Source organism: Lepidochelys kempii, chromosome 7, assembly GCF_965140285.1.
Source record: "Lepidochelys kempii isolate rLepKem1 chromosome 7, rLepKem1.hap1, whole genome shotgun sequence".
Lineage (NCBI taxonomy): Eukaryota > Metazoa > Chordata > Testudines > Cheloniidae > Lepidochelys > Lepidochelys kempii.
Window position 1 is genome coordinate 30,167,900 of NC_136386.1, and position 17,928 is coordinate 30,185,827.

Here is a 17,928-nt window from a genome sequence, read left to right on the forward strand (position 1 = left end):
CCAGTAAGCCTAACTTATTACCTGGAGAGATACTACAACAAATAGTTAAACAATTTATAAGCACCCAGAGGATACTAGGGTACTAAGGAATAGCCAACATAGATTTGTCAAGAACAAATCAAGTCAAACCAACCTAATTGCCTTCTTTGACAGGATTACTGGCCTAATGGATGGTGGGGGGGGGAAGCAGTAAATGTGATGTATTTTGATTTTAATAAGGCATATGACATAGTACCATGTGACATTCTCATAAGCAAACTAGGAAAATGTGGTCTAGATAAAATTACTATAAGGTGGGTGCACAACTGGTTGAAAAACTGTCCTCAAAGAGGAGTTATCAATGGTTCACTGTCCAACTGGGAAGTTGTATCTAGTGGGGTTCTGCAGGGCTCAGTCCTGGGTCCAGTAGTATTCAATATTTTCACTAATGACTTGGATAATGAAGTGCAAAGTGTGCTTATAAAATTTGGGGATGACACCAAACTGGGAGGGGCTGCAAGCACTTTGGAGGACAGGCTTAGAATTCAAAACAACCCTGACAAATTGGAGAATTGGTCTGAAATCAACAAGATGAAATTTAATCAAGACAAGTGCAAAGTCTTGCACTTAGGAAGGGAAAAATCCAAAGCACAACTACAAAACGGGGAATAACTGGCTAGGTGGTCATACTGCTGAAAATGATCTGGGGTTTATAGTTGATCATAAATTGAATGAGTCAACAACGTGATGCAGTTGCGAAAAAGGCCAGTATTTGGGGATGTTTTAACAGGAGTGTTTTATGTCAGACACAGGAGGTAATTCTCCTGCTTTACTCAGCACTGGGGAGGCCGCAGCTGGAGCACTGTTATCCAGTTCTGGGCACCAGACTTTAGGAAAGATGTGGACGAATTAACTTTAGAGAGCAATGAAAATGATAAAAGGTTTAAAAAACCTGATCTATGAGACCAGGTGCAAACAACTGGATATATTTAGTGTTGAGAACATACGACGGGGGAGGGATCTAGTGAATCTTCCAGTACGTTAAGGGCTGTTTCAAAAAGGTTGATGATCAAATGTTCTCCATGTTCACTGGAGGCAGGACAAGGAGTAATGGCTCAATCTGCAGCAAGGGAGATTGAGGTGAGATATTAGGAAAAGCTTTCTCACTCTAAGGGCAGTTAAGCTCTGCGACAGGCTTCCAAGGGAGGTGGTGGAATCCCCATCATTGGAGGTTTTTAAGACCAGGTTGTACAAACACCTGTCAGGGACGGTCTAAATTTTTATGTGGTTTCCCCACAGCACAGGAGACTGGACTTGACTTCTCAAGGTCCCTTTCAGCCAACGTTTGTGTTCACAGAGACAGGTGGTTTTGAAAATTTTGCCCTAGCCGACTTGCTCAGAATGTCTGTGACAGAGCAGGGACTTGCAAGTCCCAAGTGAATGGCCTAGTCATTGTGCCGCACGTCCTGCCAGAGTTACACTGGGATGTAATTAACGTATAGAGCAGGGCACAGGGGTCGGCACCAAGTTTCCAAAGCAATTGGAGTGAACCCAGATTGAGCTTCCCATGTGGCTGAGGTTTTTACTGTGCCCCCTTTTAACTTGGGGTGATATTAAACCTGCTGGTGAGGGGAGTGTGTGGCTTGCACATTGGCTTGAATAGACTTGACATTGTGTCATGGATCCACAGATCCGGTGCTCTCGAAATGGCTCTGGAACAGTCTCTAGACTGGGAGGACCCCTTCAGTGCGTCCATCCCCCTTTAGAGTCATACGCTTTCCCTGGGCAAGCCAGTTGGCTTCACCACCTCCTGGGACCGAACCTCAGAGCCTTCAGCACCCCGGGTCATGCTGCAAGCTCCCCTCAGCGAGTCCACCTGAACTGGGCACCTGAGGGAGACTTACACACCCGAAGGGAGCAGCGAACCCCTGACTTCCTTAACCTGGAGTCCCTCAGCAAGCGCCATCACAGCAGGAGGGTTTATTAGGTGCGTGAAACACAGCCTAGAAAGTCCTTCGTTAACACAGAGAACGGAAAGTTACAGCCAAGTCCTTCTGGGACTGTCCAGAGCCCTCTGCCCCCCCTCTTTAGTCACAATCACCCACACTTAACAACCCCACCTGGCCCCTCCCCAGTCCTCCCCAGCCCTTTGTCCTCGTTCCTGGCAACCATTGTCACCTGGCCCTCCTTAGTCCTTCCTCCTTTAGCTGGTCACACCTGCTGGCTTCCTAAGGAGGGGGGGGGGCATCCATGGTTGTTAGTCGCCAGGTGCCAAATGTACAGGTAATTGCAGTGACCATTGTCTTCTTGGATTCTCCATGCGCCCAGGTGTCAGTCACACCTGGATGTCTGCAAAGAGTAAACATCCTTTTCCCACCACCACTTTAACCAAGCACCACATGGGGAAACTGAGGCACACAGAATATTCATACAGAATATTAGGAAAAAAAAATCCTACTCTGTCACACATTGGTTTTGCTTGTGCTGGTGAATCCACAGGCTAACAGAGCTGGGTTTGAACTGAGATAAGCGCAGCCACACAGGGGAATTATTTCAGTCTTTAACCCAATGGAGCTTGAGTGTTTGGATCCAGTACCAGGTACCAAATGGGCCTGGGAAGGACAGCTGTGAAGATTGTAGGGCATTAAGATAAAATTGTTATGAATAGGTGTGACTCAGTTTCCCCACTTGCTGTGTATTACTACCCACTGGTTTTGAAGGGGTTAATGTTTCCTTCGGGGCAGGAGCAATAACAGGTGTGGGTTGGTGACTCAGCCTGTCTGGGTTGGTAGGAAAGCACAATCAAGAAGGGGTCCTGTATGAATAGGGGGCCTTGGAGAGATGGTAAGAAACCCAAGGACTGGGCATTAACTCTTAACGACTAGCAGCCAAGGAGGCAGAACTTGTGAATGTAGCAGGGTGGCAGCTGGGGTCAAAGGAGGTGCCAGGAGACAGCATTAAGGACTCGGCTGCTCAGGACAGAGAGACAGGGACCCAGACAGAGAGAGTCAGGGTCCAGGAGGCCTGGGGAAGTGAGACAGGTGATGGATTCTGAATTCAGTATTGCCTTCCCTTGATTCACCTAAGGGGCCCTCGGTGCTGGATTCCAGCTGATTAAGAAGCCCCATCTCACAGCAGATCCTCCCTGGTGGCATCGCTCCCTAATGAGCAGAAGTCTCTGTCAGGAGTCCAAACCCATCGGAACTCCCTGGGAGTGCAGTGAGAAACAGGGAGCCTGAGGGCCCAGTCCTGAAGAAGTGGAGCCCTGGGGCTCACCCTGGCAAAAAGTTGGGCCCAGGGTCTGGCATGTTAAAGGGGGAACTCCCAGAGGAGACTGTACAAAGGCTGAGGCATGGGACCCCGTTGGTCCGTATCTATTGCACACGGCAGCATCTCCCACATCCATCACCGGGGCATCCTGGCACCTCCCCGGTCGGACATTAAGCAACCTAACTAAGGTCTGTCCGGTGGGATTTGTTCCGGCCCTGGGGAGGGTGAGAATTGTGCGTGCTGTGAGGAGGGCCTGTAGGGAAGGCTTTTGGTCATACCAAATCCGCGCTGCCTGTGTGTTTCCAGCAGAGAATGTCGCTGGGAAACTGGCACAGGAGCTGGCTGGGATGCTCCCTGGGGGGAGGGGGGTGTTGAGCTCCCCCCCAGAGGAAGTTCCTTTTCCCACATGGACAATACCCCGCCCCCTGCACCAGAGGGATCACATTGAGCATGGGGAGGGGGGTGAGTTATGACAGTGTGGGGTGGGGACAGGGACTCTTGGCTCCACACTAGCTGCCTCATCTACAGGCACCATTTCCAGTTCCTCCAAGGTTCTGTCCCTGGCTGGGGGAGGGGAGTGAGGTTTAGTGGTTAGAGCTGGGAGCCAGGACTCCTGGGTTCTGTCCCTGTCCATCCATATCTGTTTTGTGTCCAAGGTAGCTGATGGGTCACTCAGCTCTGCTCTTCCTGAAATCTTGTCCTCCCTTGACTTCAGTGACTGTCCTCTCCTGGTTCTCCTCCTCCTTCTCTAATCATTCCCAGGGTGTCCTTTGGAGGATCCTGCTTTCTGAGGGCATTCCACAGGCCTCTGCTCTTGGCCCCCTTCTCTTCTCCCTCTTCTTCTTAGTTCTGGGTAATCTCATCCACAAACACAAATTCAACTACCATCTCTATGCCGCTGACTCACAGATCTGCCTCTCTGCTCCAGACCTGTCTCCTCCTGTCCACACTGAAATCCCAGCCTGCCTCTGCCATCACCTTGTGGCTCTCTGTCTGTCGGCTCAAACACAACATGGCTAAACCAGAGCTCAGAATCTCCCCCTACCACTATCTTCTTTCTCAGTCACTGTGGACACCACCCCATCTTGCCTGTCACTCAGACCCCTACCCTGCGCATCATCTTCAAATCGGACCTCTCTCTAGGTGCTCACATCCAAGCTGTGGCTAAATCTCACCAGTTCTTTCTTCATAACATCTCTAAAGTTTGGCTTTTCCTAGCCAAGGAGTGGTGTATTGGGCTGGAACTCAGGGCTCCTGGGTTCGACTCTTTGGTGCCTCAGTTTCCCCCCCATGCAATTGCGACGGCACTACCGAAGGGGATACTGTAAGGATAACCTAAATGACCACAAGAGGCCTTGATGTGAGGCCTATAAACACCTTGGTAGACCTCTAGGGGTCCCTGGAAATGTCAAATGCTGACAAAAACGCAGTGCCCAGTTCCATCATAGGGGGAATAAAAGTAATTAAGGGCTTGAACATTTTATTGCTTCTGTCAGCCAAATGCATTACATTCAGCAGGGCTCCTTGCACCCTGCCATTCACCCCACTGCTCTCTGGGTGCCACCTGCCCATTGTTCTCTATTTCAGGGACTCCCTCCAATCTTCCCCCCTGCCAGGGGCTCTGTCTACCCACCAGTCTCCCACTGCCACCTAGCACTCTTCCTACTCAATGCTGGGAACCCCTTTCCCACCCCCCACCAGAGGCTCTGTTCACCCCTTCTCCATTCCTCCCCATGCCACAGTCCCCCAACCTCCCCTGTGCAGGGAGCTGAAGATACCCTCTCTGGTTTTTCTGATTTTCCCCCAAAATCCACAGGGCTCTGCCCAGTGCTTAATTTGTAATGAAAGGGGCTCAAGCAATTCTTTTACATTCATACCTGATGCAGCAACCAGAGTGCTGGGGCTATGAACTGCCAAGCCCAGAGACCCCGGGGCTCAGCCCTGGCACAAATTAAGCGCTTGGTTCTGCCTGTTGTGGACATTCGGCCATTGTGGAATTGACCAGATGCAGTGTTCAAAGGTTATCATGTTATTGACACAAAGATACGCTCAAGTAGGGACTTTGCCTGCTCAGTCAGGCAGAGCTGGGGAGAGGAGGGTGGATATTATTTGTATCAGGGAAGCGCCCCAAGCAGGGGTTGGGGCCCCACTGGGCTGGATACAAAACAGCGTGTGTTCTTGGCCCCCATGAGTCGCATGCTGCCACTAGGGGGTGCTAAGGTCTAAGCTTGCACCCAAGCCAGGAGTCAAAATGCTCACCAGCATGAAAGCCCAGGGGTGGAGGAGCAGAAGCAATGATTAGTGGATGTGCAGGTGGCTGGGGACCACACCCCCACGCTCCATTGTGTGTGTGTGTGTGTGTGTGTGTAGGGGCACGGTGCATTGCCCACCCGCCAGCCCTTGCAAAGGCCCAGTGAGGCAGCACTAACACAGACAGACAAGGCACTTCCTGCCCTCCTCCTCTGCTACACCCTGAGCAGAGCTAGCTGTGCCGGTGCCTGTTGGCAACTTGAAACTCCCCCAGTCCCCTCCATGCAGCACAGCGCCCCCTAGTGTACGGTGCGGCACTGGAGTTAGCACTGACTGTGAGACCACAATGCCCTCTACTGAGCCCCCCTATTCTCTGCAGCACAGTGCCCCCTAGTGCCTTGCTGGAGCATTGGCGTCAGTACTGACGGTGAGGGGAGAGCGCCCCCTACCCCACTGCTTGCAGCCCAGTGCTTTGTGTCTAGCTACCATGTCTCCATAGGCAAAGTTTGGGCGCGCCAAGTAGCCGCCTTTGCTTCCTACTGTGCTCCTGTCTGGAGGGTTGGGGAACAGCCTCCTCCCAGCCTGGAGGCTCCTGGGTTTTGCAGAGCTGGGGAGAGAGAGCTGGCTTGCTGCTGTCAGCTCTTACTTATCATGGCCTCCGGATCCGGACATCTGCTTCCTGGCCTGGCAGCCCTTTGTCTCTGAGATGTGGCTGGGCAGGAAGGGATGGCGGGATCCATCCCTGTTCTGAGCAAGACGCGGAGAACTAGTTACTTCATGGAGCCTGGACTATCCAGTATCCAGCCACCTACAGCCTGTCCCCTTTGAACACAGCCCCTGCTATCTCAACCCTGGACACCCCCCCACAAGCTCTGCTGGGGCCCCTTCATCCTGATTTGCAGCCCTTCTGCTGTCCCACAGCCCTGTCCATGCCCCTCAGTCTTAACCCACAGCCCCCTGCTATCTCCGCATCCAGCCTTCACTTTCCCAAGGCTCCCAACCCTGTATCCCCTGCAGGCACTGGACATTTCCTTGGGGCTGGGCCACGGGGTGGTGGATATAAATCACCCTAGGAACATAGGGGTTAAGCTCTTCTTCCCCCTGCCCCTTTCTACAGCTGAACGGGTGTTTCACTGAAACTTTTTTCTTTACTGTTGCAAATTGGGAAATCCAACACTTGGAGCAGAACTCTAGATAGCAAGGAATTGTGAAATTCCAAAAATAGAGAAAACAGGACATGGCAAACTCAAAAAATCCTGAAATCTAAAAATGAATGGACTCTGGGTATGTAGGAACTGGAAAAGTCAGAGTCCTGGAAAGGAAATTACAATAAAATCTCTCTCCCCACATCACACTGGGGCCATACCATGTAGGACCCCAAATTCTGGGCTCAGACACTCAGAGAAGCAGGAAATCACCAATCAGGAGACACCGACTTTGCCCAAAGTAGCAATTTTAAAACATTTATTATTTGTACTTTTTTGGGGGGGAGGGTTTGCCCTAATCTCCCCCGTCGCCTGAGTCACACTGCTCTCGCTACACCGCGGGGTTGGAGTTAGCACCTGGGGGCGGGGGAGAGGTTGGTGAAGAAGCTAAGAGAGACGCTGCTTCTGGGGGGGGGGTAGCACCCAAAATGCATCTTTGACCTTCCCCCCCCCAGTTCCCAGCTCCATTCCCTACCCCCCAAAGTCTGCACTGGGATCTTCACGGAGGTGACCACCCCCGCCCCCCCGCATCCTCTGCAGCACCCCTTCCCCAGACCCCAGGGGAGAGACCCCCACCAACAGCCTGCCTCTGCTCTCCAGTCCTTCCGATGCAGGCGGGTGGGTGAAGTCACTGGGGAGCAGCTCCCTCGAGGGGGGGCTCCTGGCCCCCACCCCTCCGGCCCCTTGGGGGAGTACAGTCCGGGGGGCAGGCCCCAGGGGAGGTCCCTAGTCCGGGTGGGTCCTGGCCCCCCACCCGTTCGGGGGAGTCTCTAGTCCTCGGGCGAGCAGGCCAGGTGCAGCTGGTCCGGGCTGCCCACGCTGCCGGTGCTGGAGCTGCCGTCGCCCAGGTCCCGGGGCCCGCAGGGCAGGCTGAGCTCCGAGGAGCCCACGGGGCTGCTGTCGGCGCGGGCGGCGCACTCCTCCTCCAGCGCCAGGCAGAGCGCCTTGAGCTCCAGGTTATCGGCGGCCAGGCGCTCCTGCAGCCCCTCCAGCCCGGCCAGCTTGTGCAGGCAGGCGGCCAGCTCGTCCCGCAGCACCCGGGCCGCCTGCTGCCCGAACAGCTGCCAGTCCCGGGCCAGCCGCTTGGCCTTCAGCCGGTCGTCGTCCAGGAAGCAGCAGAGGTCGCGGAGCTCGCGGTTCTCGGCCGCCAGGCGCTCGTTCACCTGCTTCAGCTCGCGGATCTCCCGCAGATGCTCCTGCAGCTGCCGATTGACGCCCTGGATCAGCCGCCCCCGCTGCACCAGCGCCGCCAGCTTCTCCGCCTCCTCCTGCCGCAGCCGCCGCACCAGCTCCTCCTTGCTGCAGCCGCCCAGCTCCGAGTCGCTCAGCTGGGCCAGGGCCCGGCCGGCCGCCGGCTCGCCGGCCTCGCTGGCCATCGCGCTGCCGCAAGGTGGTTCCTGCTCCCCCACCCCTTCCAGCGCCGCCACCCCGCCTCCTCCCGCCCGCAGACCAGCCCCGGGCCGGCAGCCTCCCCGGCGCAGGGCCCCGCTCCTCCGGGGCGCACGGGCCCCCCTAGCCACAGCCCTCGGTTCCTTCGGGGCGCACGGAACCCCCTCTTCTTCGGGGCCCACGGGCCCCCCTGGCCACCGACCTTGGCACCTGCGGGGCGCACGGAACCCGCCTCCTTCTTCGGATCAGGGCGCACGGGCCCCCTACCCACCGACCTGGGCTCCCTCGGGGCGCACGGGCCCCATTGGCCCACGGAATCGCCTCTTCTGGGGCGCAGGCCCCCCAGCCACGCACTTTGGGTGCTTGCAACCGCCCGATCCCTTTCTTTGTGGCCCACGAACCACCCTCGAGGGCGATTCTCGGCTTCTCGCGGGGCGGGGGGGGGCACGACCCCTGTCTCCAAGACGCACCGTCCCCAGCGCAGTCCGCTGCCCCCCTTCCAGCAGCGCGCGGCTCAAGAGGGTCCGGGCTGCAGGGGCTGAGCCCGACGGAGGGAGAGGAGGATGGTCCCCCCTTCCCGGGGCGGGGGATCCCGGCAGAGGCTGCGCGCCCCTGTGGTGCTGGTCTCTGCCGGGACTCAGTGCAGCCGGCGCATCTTGCGGCGGGGACCCGCCGGGGCGGGGGGCGCGTACGGGGGCTGCGGCTCGGAGCGCTGCAGGGGAGCGGGGAGGAAGCCGTGACGGGGGAGTAACAATGCGAAAGGCACAAATGCCAGCAGCGGCACCGCATCCCCCAAGCCGGCGGGCTGGCTCCGGGGCGGGGACGGGTGGGGGGAGATGACAGGCTGGGGGAGGGGTGGCTAGAGTGGGCCGCTGGGGGTCTAGATCGAGCGGGGTGGAGGCAGCGGAGGGGGGCGGGGGCGGGACAGGTGCCTGTGATGGAGGCGGGGAACTCGGGTTTTGGGGGGAAGGGGAAGGAGGGAGGGGGGACTAGTGCATGGCATGAGCGAAGGGCTAGGGCAGGTTGGGTGGGTGAAGGGGAGGAAGGGCTGGGGGGACATATTTCAGAGGGGAGGGTGATGGGTGTGTAGGAAGGAGGTGGGGGCAGGTGTTCAGTGGAGGGGCAGGTCTCCCGGGGGGGGGGGGCTGAGTGCGCTGGGAGAACAGGGCCTGTCTGTGACAAGTGTGCAGGGGTGACATTGTGGGGTTGTTATTGTAGGGTCATAAACCACTGACCTGACGCCCTCCCTGAGCTTCAGCTGGTATGGCTGGGGTGGGGGTGGGGAATTGATGGAGCCCCACAGGGGAAAGTGCCCCCACCCAGTCCCCCACCCCTTCCTTGCAACACAGCACTGCACTGGGGCCAGCAGTGACTCCTCAGGGTCAGTACCCTCCACCAAGCCCCTGCCCCACTCCTTGGAGCACCCCTCCCACTTTGGGGCCTGCTCTGACTGCCAGGGGAGAGCACTTCCTATTGAGCCCACCCCCACCCCAGCAACTTCTCCCATTGCCCAGATGTGCCGCTCCCCCGCCCCCCCACTATTCTCAACAGGAGGGGAGGGGCTGCCAGGAATCCTGTCCCAGAGACAGGAAGGATGTTGAGCTACAATGGAAGAGGAGATATGGGGTGGGGGGGAGGAAGGAAGTGCTGTTAACCCTTAAGGCCCCAGGCAGGCCTGGGTAGGGAGGTGGGTGCTAACAACCCCCCCTCCCTGACACAGGGATGCCAAAGGAAGGGGGCTGCTGTCTGGGAAGGGGCTAAGGGAAGAGGTGGAAAAGGACAGGGAGCAAAGGGGCTTTGAACCCAGGTCTCTGGGGGAGGGTGTTCTCTAGCAGGGAGGAGGTGTGGGGAGGGGTTGAATCTAGGCATCTGGGGTGCATTTTCTAGCAGGGAGGATGGTGGGTGGAACCCAAGATTCTCGGGCCTGATTCCGAGCAGGGAGAGGGCTGGGGATTCAGTAGCAGGAGCGTGTATGGGAGGGGGGACAATCTCTAGCAGGGAGTGGGGCTTGGGGACTGAACCCAGGAATCCAGAGGTTATTCCCTAGCAGGGAGCGGAGGTTGGGGAGTAGCCGGGCCATGGCTGGCAGATAGATCCAGATTCCTGCAATGCCACGGCTGGTGGGAACAAAGAGCCTTTGTGTTCCCGCTGGGACATGGGCAGTGTGTGTGGGGGAGAATAGAGGCCTGGGTGGGGGAGGGAAGGGAGGCTGGAACATGGGCACAAGGCAGAAAAGGGAGAGGTGGGATGAGAGGTTGGGAATGGGAGACCCCAGTGCACCCCACTCAGGGTTACAGATTGTCCCCTCCCGAGGAGACCTCCAACTGGGCAGGAACAGGGTTGGCCTAGGAGACCAGGAGAATCCAGCTCTGCAGAGAATGGGGGCAGCGGGGTGTTTATTAGGGGTGTTCTCCCCTCAGATTCAGTGCTGACCCCAATGCCCCAGCACAGTGCAAGGGATTCTTTCATAAACAGCCCCCACGCCTCACCCCAGATGGCTGCATCTCAGCTCCCAGTGAGGGATCCCTCTAGAACAGTGGTTCCCAAACTGGGGTTTGTGAAATGTTACAGGGGATTCTTGGGGGGCAAAAATCCTACTGGCGGACAGAGCTGTCCCTAGGGACCTCGGGCAGCATGGGCCAGCAGCCCGGAGCCCCTGGACTTCCAAGAGTTAAGCAGATCAAAGCGAGCATATCTATCACACTGAGGAGATTTAAAGTTCAAGACTCCTTATAAGAAATGGAAAGGGAGGTGGATATTTTTTGCTGTTTTAAAATGATTATGAAGGAGTTTAAGGTTTGTTGTAAGGTGCGTTGTTTGCCTGGACTGCTCAAGACCTGAATACTTGTGTAGGAGAAACTCTTTGAGTTCCCTTCTTAAATCCCTTCATGCTGTTTCACATCTGATACTCCTTGATGAAACCTAGGAGCCTTGTCTCAGAACTAACTGGCTTATGCAATGTGATACAAGCTACTTAAGTGAGATCTTGGAAGCGTGTTACCGTTTTCAAAATGTAATATAAATACTGTCATGATAAATAATAATTAATAATAAATCGAGTGTAATAAGCATGTCATAAAAACAAATGTTGTATTTCCAAGATTACTGCTTTTATCATTTATACTCGGGTAAAGGAGAAAATCCCTGGAAATATTCATTGCTAGGAGGGGGTTCCCGGGAGTTGACATTTTAGTGAGAGGGGTTCACAGGTTGTTGAAGTTTGGGAGCCACCGCTCTAGAAACAGAAGGAAAGCTGGCTGCAACTCAGCTGCTAAAGAGAAAGCCGGGGAGGCTGCCCCCTTCACAGCCTCAGAGGGGAGAAAGCTCCCTCCCGCCCTCCCTGTAACTGCGGAGGACAAAGGAGACCCCCGGGGCACCAGATGCAGCCTGCAGAGGGGCGCACCGGGACCCTCCGCAGTTCCCCATGTCCACGTTAAGTCACAGGCTGGAGTAGCGGTAGATCCAGATCGGACTCTGCCCCCCACTCTCCTTCCAGAGCTAGGGACAGAACCCAGGCGTCCCGGCTCCGCACCCAGATGGCTCCGCCCCGCACAGGGTGACGCGGGCAGCCATGCCGCTGCTGCGACCTGGAAGCAAACAGCCCGGGGGTCATATGGAAAGTGTCAATCGAGGGACAGCTCTGCAGGTTCGTCTTTGTGCCCTGGGAGTGGGGAGGGGTGGCAGCTGGGAGCCAGGACTCCTGGGTTCTGTCCCCCGCCCTGGCAGGGGAGTGGGATCTAGTGGTTAGAGCAGGGAGGGGCTGGGTGCCAGGACTCCTGGGTTCTGTCCCAGCTCTGGGAGGGGAGTGGGGTCTAGTGGTTAATGCAGAGTGGGGCTGGGTGCGAGGACTCTGGGGTTCCATCCCCAGCTCTAGCAGGGGAGTGGGGGTGGGAGTCAGGACTCCTGGGTTCCATCCCCAGCTCTAGCAGGGGAGTGGGGGTGGGAGTCAGGACTCCTGGGTTCTGTCCCAGCTCTGGGAGGGGAGTGGGTCGAGTAGAGGCAGCATTCCCTGGTTCTCAGTTACTGTATCAGGGGGCGGTCCCCATTGTGTGACTGTCCCCCTGCTCTACTAGACCCACCCCACTTTGCCCCCTTCTCTCCCCACAGGCTCCCTGTCTCTTCTCCGGAGGCCAGCAGGGGGCAGCTGGGAGTTGGGGTCCTGCTCCTGGAGCCTGGGCCGGGCTAAATTGGTGCCGTGGGCCATGACCAACGACCTGGACATCTTTGTGGGGAACACCACGCTGATCGATGAAGAGGTGTACCAGCTCTGGCTGGATGGGTACTCAGGTATGGGGATTAGGGGGCTGGATGCCAGGATTCTGCCCAAGCCTGTGGGTGGAATTAGGGTCTAAGTGGGTTAGAGCAGTGGGTGACTGGAGGTCAGGACTCCTGGGTTCTACTCCCAGGTCTAAGAGAAGAGTAACTCTGGGTGAGTGTTCCCCCCCAACAACCCATCTGTGCCTCAGTTTACCCTGTTGCTCTGCTAATGCCAAGGTGGGAAATAGGATGCTTGTCCCATTGACCCCGTCCCCCGATAGCGGGTGGTGAGAGATGAGGTCTGGCCCTGCTCCCCCATACATTGATCTGGCTTCTGAGCCCAGTCCCACCTGCAGTGAGTGATGTGGTGGGAGGCTGGCCCTGCTGACCTCAGTCCCTTACCCCTCCCAGTGAGTGATGCGGTGAGCCTGCGGCTGCGCAGCGGAATCCTGGAGCAGACGGGGGCCACGGTGGATGTGCTGCAGAGCGACACCATGGATCATTACCGCACCTTCCACATGCTTGAGCGTCTGCTGCACACCCCCTCCAAGCTCATCCACCAGCTACACTTTCAGATCCCGCCATCCCGCCAGGCCATGCTCATTGAGAGGTGGGGGTATGGGGCTGGGAGAGGAGGGGGTTGGGCCCAAGGCTGGAGGGAGGCCAGACAGAGGCCAGGAGTGAAGGCAGGAGGCTGGGTGGGGAAGTGAAGGGAGCAAGGCCAGGAGGGAGGCTGGGGGTTGGGGAAGCTTGGTCCAAGGCTGGGGGGAAGGAAGGGAGGAGGAAACTGGGCCTGAGGCTGGAGGGGGAAAGCTGAGCCCAAGTGGGGGGAGGGAGGAAGCCCAGCCAATGGCCCAAAGGGGTGGAGAAGCTGGGCCAAGGTTGGGTGGTGGGTTTGTGTCTGAGGTCCCGCTGGGGGAGTCTGAGGCTCTGGGTGCACGAGGGTGTCTGAAGCACCAGTGGAGCAGAGAGGGGGCAGCTGAGCTGTGTGGGGTACGGGTGTCTGAGGTGCCCTCTGTCTCCCACTCCTGCGGCGGCAGGTACTATGCCTTCGACGAGGCCTTCGTGCGTGAGGTGCTGGGCAAGAAGCTCTCCAAGGGCACGAAGAAGGACCTGGATGACGTCAGCACCAAGACAGGCATCACCCTCAAGAGCTGCCGACGCCAGGTATGGCTCAGCCCGGGGCTCCCATGAGCCTCTGGGGCAGCAGTTACCATCAGACCCAAGCTGGCAGCTCTTATGAGTCTCTCGGACAGTGGCCCCCATCAGGTCACAGGCCAGAGGTACCCATGAGCCTGTAGGGCAGCGGCTACCCTCAGGCCCTGAGCCGGCAGCTCCCATGAGCCTCTGGGACAGCAGCCTCTGTCAGAACGTGGGCTAGGGACTCCCATGAGTCTCTGGGGCATCAGGACACAGGCTGGGAATTCCCATGAGCCTCCTACACAATGAGACCTATCTGGACCCTGGCCAGGAGATTCCCAGGAACTTCTGGGGCGGTGTCTCTCATCAGGCACCAGGGTCGGGGACTGGCTGGTTCAGGGTGGGGGTAATGGGATACGGGGCCCTTCCCCTCTAGGGCTCTGACTCTTCCCCCCCACACACTGGTGTCCTCCTCAGTTTGACAACTTCAAGCGGGTGTTTAAGGTGGTGGAGGAGATGCGGGGGTCCCTGGTGGAGAACATCCAACAGCACTTCCTGCTCTCAGACCGTCTGGCCAGGTAACAGGTCGGGGGGTACCAGTGGGGCACATCATGATGTAGCTCTGCCCCTAGAGTGTCTCTGCTGGGTTGGCTTGACCCCTCCTATCCCACACAGAGCCCTCTGCTGGGCTAAGGGTCCCCAGAGCAGTGAGGCTGGAAATTAACATTTCCCCTAGGATGCCTGGGGCAGCTCCCCCTAAGCAATCGGCTCAGGCTCTCTGCATACTCCAGCAGAAACGATCCCATGACTTCAGGAGCTGGAACCCTGGGCTCGAGCCTGCAGCCCCTGGACCGTCAGCTGGGCCTACTCAGCACAGACCTGAGCTGCTCTAAGCCGTCCTTTCAGATCTGCGTCAGTGCTTGGATGAAGTGAGCTGTAGCTCACGAAAGCTTATGCTCAAATAAATTGGTTCATCTCTAAGGTGCCACAAGTCCTCCTGTTCTTTTTGTGGATACAGACTAACACGGCTGCTACTCTGAAACCAGTGCTTGGATGGGCGACCTCCAAGGGGAACACTATGGGGTGCACTCCCATGGTAGTCAGTGCTGGCCCTAATACCGTGCTCCAGAGAGTGGGGCGGGAGTTAGGGACAGAGGAATTTTCTGATTCAGTGTATGGCACCTTCCCCTACCTCACCCCCAGGGACTACGCTGCCATCGTCTTCTTCGCAAACAGCCGCTTCGAGACAGGCAAAAAGAAGCTGCAGTTCTTGACCTTTGAGGATTTCGCTTACTGCGCAGAGCAGATGATCCAGAACTGGACACTGGGAGCTGTGGGTGAGACTGGGGACCCCCTGCTTGGGAGGAGATGGGGCAAATTGTAGCCCCTAGAGAGCTGTGCCCGGACAGCTCCTGGCACAATCATTAAAAACCACCCATGGTGCTATGGGGACCTGCAATGTCAGCTTACTCCCGGGGGAGGGGCGACATCACATGTAGCTCAGCCTGGCTCTGCGGGGTTGTGCTGTGGGGAATGCACCTGCTGGACTTCCCCTAGAACTGGGAGCTGCCTACTGTGGTCCCAGACTTACTCCTGCCTCTGTGTAAACAGCCCCCATGCCCCACCCCAGAGGTGGCTGCATCTCAGTGCTGGGTTACGGATCCCTGTATAAACAGCCCCCCACCCCAAAGCCTTCTCCCATTGTCCACCTGCTCCCCCCAGACTCCAATGTGGACGACATGGACGTGGATCTGGATAAGGAATTCCTGCAGGAACTCAAGGAGCTCAAGGTGCTGATCGCTGATAAGGATCTGCTTGATCTGCATAAGAGGTACAGGCCTGATGTGGGCAGGGCTGGGAGCCAGGACTCCTGGATTCTAATCCCAGGTCTGGGAGGGGAGCGGGCTCTAGTGGGTTAGAGCAGGACTCCTGGGTTCTCTTCTCCATGTGGCCTGTGTTATAGGCCATGCGGTGGAGCTGGGAGAAGTAGCATTTTTGGGGGTGTCTGTTCTGTCCATATGTGATGCTGTTTCTTGGCCTCAGGCCTGGGGAGCGCTGGCAGCAGGCAAGCCCCTGGTGGGGGGCCTGACCTCTCTGTCCCTCTGCAGCCTGGTGTGTACGTCACTGCGTGGGAAGAGCTCGGTGTACAACGAGATGGAAGCCAATTTCAAGGTGTGTCCTGGGGCCAGGAGTGGGGGACAAGGAGTGAGTAATGGGAATGTGGAGGGCGGATTCCCCCTCCCGGTTCAAGAAGTCCCCTTCAGTGGCCAGGCCTCTGGGTGGTGCCCCCTGTTGGCACCACCTATCAATGCATTTCCTCTGCGTTACCTGATCACATGGGTCCCCTGTGTGCCAGTGAAGGGCTGCAGCCCATGGCCTGGCTTGCCTGGTGCCGCAGCCTCCTGCTGTGGACCCCCTGAACCCCCCACCTCCATCTGCACCTGCCATGCCTGAGGCGCCCACCAGAGGGGGCTTCTGAGTCAGGCTGCCGGGCCCCACCAGCCTTCTGGGCTCTGAATGCCTGGGGGTGCTGGGGCCACGGACACCCTCCCCTCAGATCCATCCTCCTCTCCTTCTGGGGTGTCCCCAGGAGCCAGCTCCACCCTCGGCCCCTACCCCCTCCTGGCTTGGAACTGGGAGGCAGGATTCCTGGGTTCTCTCCACTTCTCAGTCACCAACTCACTGAGCGACCCTGGTGAGTCCCTTCCCCTGTGTGTGAATTGGTGGGTGGAGGGAGCGGTTTGTAACTGCGCAGATCCCTGAGGCGTGGGAGCCCCCGTGACGCTCTGGTGAACTTTCTGGGCCCCACAGAACCTGTCACGGGCACTGGTCAATATGGCCTCCAAGCTGATCCACACCAAGGACGTGCGTGACTTCTTCATCGACCTAGTGGAAAAGGTACCACCCCCCATGCACCCTGCATGTATTCACCCCCATCCTGTTCCCCCACAGGTGGTCATGGCCCCCCACATCTGGACTGACTGGTGGACATACCCCTCGCCCCCATACACTGCTCCATATGTACCAACCCCATCTCCTCCCCACACACATATAGACTTCTCAGATTCTCCACGGCCAGGATTTAATGTCTGTGGGTGAATTGGGGGTGGCGTGGCACTCCTGGGTGCCCCCAGGGCAGGGAGAGGCCCCCAAAGCCAGCCACTAGAAAACATGCTGCCCTGCATTCCTAGGAAGTGGGAGGGAAGAGGGAGATTTGATCGTCATGGCGTGATCACCCCCCAGCTTCCACGCTGGTGGGGCAGGAAGTTGGTTAGTGCCTAGGAGAGGAGCGGGGCTATACTGGGGACTCTGGCCCCTTGGGAACTGGGCTGAGACCCATCAAATCACCCCACATGGGGAATTATAGACTTGGAGAGGCACCAAGAGGGGAACTGCACCAGGTCCCATTCCTCCCCTCCCCGAGCCAGCCAGTCCCAATTCCCAGCAAGGAGGGGATGAGGGTGAGGTTGTGGGGTGTTGCCCCCAGGACCCAGGCTGTCTCTGACTCCTTTTCCCCCTTCTCCCCAGTTCATTGAGCCCTGCAAGTCGGATAAGTGGACCTTGAACGACGTCCGACTCTTCCTGATGCAGTACACGATGTCCGCTCACACCTTGGACGCCTTCCGGTAAGTGCCGCCCGCCAGGGATTTGGGGGCCGCCACCACCAAAGTCACTGCTCACAGACTCTTCCTGTCCTAAACTTGAGGGTAGCGTTGATGGCAGCTGTTAACCAGCAGCCCCATCCCAGAGCCAGCCGCATTTGAGCACCAGGTGAGGGATCCCTTTATAAACAGCTTCTGCTCCCCACTCCAGAGAAGGCTGCATCTCAGTAGCAGGTGACCGAACCCCTTATCCGTAGTCTCATACCCCACCGCAGAGCAGCTGCATCTCAGCTCCAGGCGAGGGGTTCCTGTACAAACAGCCTCCATGCCCCGCCCCTGAGGCGGATGTGTCTCGGTGCCATTGTCTGACATCCCCGTTCTTTACCCGCAGGCACCAGGCTCTCTGGGATCGGTACATGAGCACCATCAAATCCTGCCTGCTTAAGATGTACCACGACTGACAAGCAGGGGGAGCCCTAACTGCTCGAAATGCCCTGCTCTACCGCTGATCCCTCTGCCGGATCCCTCTGCCCTGGTTCTGTTTTCCTGGGAGCTCTGATGTGAAGTCATCCCCGCCACTTCCCCAGGGCTGGGCACTGCCTCCACCCGAGATTCCCTGTCTCCATCTTTGGAGTTTTAGCTCATTTTGGAAAATAAATGGAAGAGCCAACTGTTGGATTCGAGTTTTTATTAGGGTTAGCTCAAAGCATGGGCCGGGCCCAGTAACCTCACTGCCACCAGCCCCTACTCGGAGCCATGGGGCCAGCCCAGTATCCCTACCACCAACTCCCCATGGATCAGAGCCAGGGCCTGGCCTGGTATCCCGACCCCCAATC

At 57.4% G+C, this 17,928-nt stretch overlaps 2 protein-coding genes across 4 annotated transcripts; one reads left to right on the plus strand and one right to left on the minus strand.

Moving 5' to 3' along the window:
• Positions 1–6,935: 6,935 nt before the first annotated feature.
• CCDC85B (coiled-coil domain containing 85B) lies at positions 6,936–8,937 on the minus strand. Its single transcript, XM_073351664.2, has one exon. It carries the CDS (start codon positions 8,078–8,080, stop codon positions 7,475–7,477), a length of 606 nt encoding a protein of 201 aa, XP_073207765.1. The 5' UTR covers positions 8,081–8,937; the 3' UTR covers positions 6,936–7,474.
• FIBP (FGF1 intracellular binding protein) lies at positions 7,658–17,762 on the plus strand. Of its 3 annotated transcripts, none has more exons than XM_073351661.2 (11): positions 7,658–8,094; positions 12,201–12,380; positions 12,762–12,960; positions 13,391–13,517; positions 13,968–14,068; positions 14,694–14,827; positions 15,213–15,321; positions 15,599–15,662; positions 16,302–16,388; positions 17,019–17,116; positions 17,484–17,762. In XM_073351661.2, the coding sequence occupies exons 2-11, from the start codon at positions 12,296–12,298 to the stop codon at positions 17,551–17,553; spliced, it is 1,074 nt and encodes a 357-aa protein (XP_073207762.1). In that variant the 5' UTR covers positions 7,658–8,094; positions 12,201–12,295; the 3' UTR covers positions 17,554–17,762. The 3 variants fall into 3 exon arrangements, with proteins under 3 accessions (XP_073207762.1, XP_073207764.1, XP_073207763.1); XM_073351663.2 differs by having other exon boundaries at positions 8,024–8,094; positions 12,167–12,380; XM_073351662.2 differs by lacking the exon at positions 7,658–8,094 and adding an exon at positions 10,316–11,739.
• Positions 17,763–17,928: the final 166 nt, after the last annotated feature.

Bases quoted from the DNA above. Each gene is read 5' to 3' on its own strand.
- CCDC85B (XM_073351664.2), bottom strand. From the start codon at position 8,080: ATGGCCAGCGAGGCCGGCGAGCCGGCGGCCGGCCGGGCCCTGGCCCAG.
- FIBP (XM_073351661.2), top strand. From the start codon at position 12,296: ATGACCAACGACCTGGACATCTTTGTGGGGAACACCACGCTGATCGAT. The intron at 14,069-14,693 runs GTAACAGGTCGG...CCTCACCCCCAG, and splicing joins CTCTCAGACCGTCTGGCCAG to GGACTACGCTGCCATCGTCT. The intron at 15,663-16,301 runs GTGTGTCCTGGG...TGGGCCCCACAG, and splicing joins AGATGGAAGCCAATTTCAAG to AACCTGTCACGGGCACTGGT.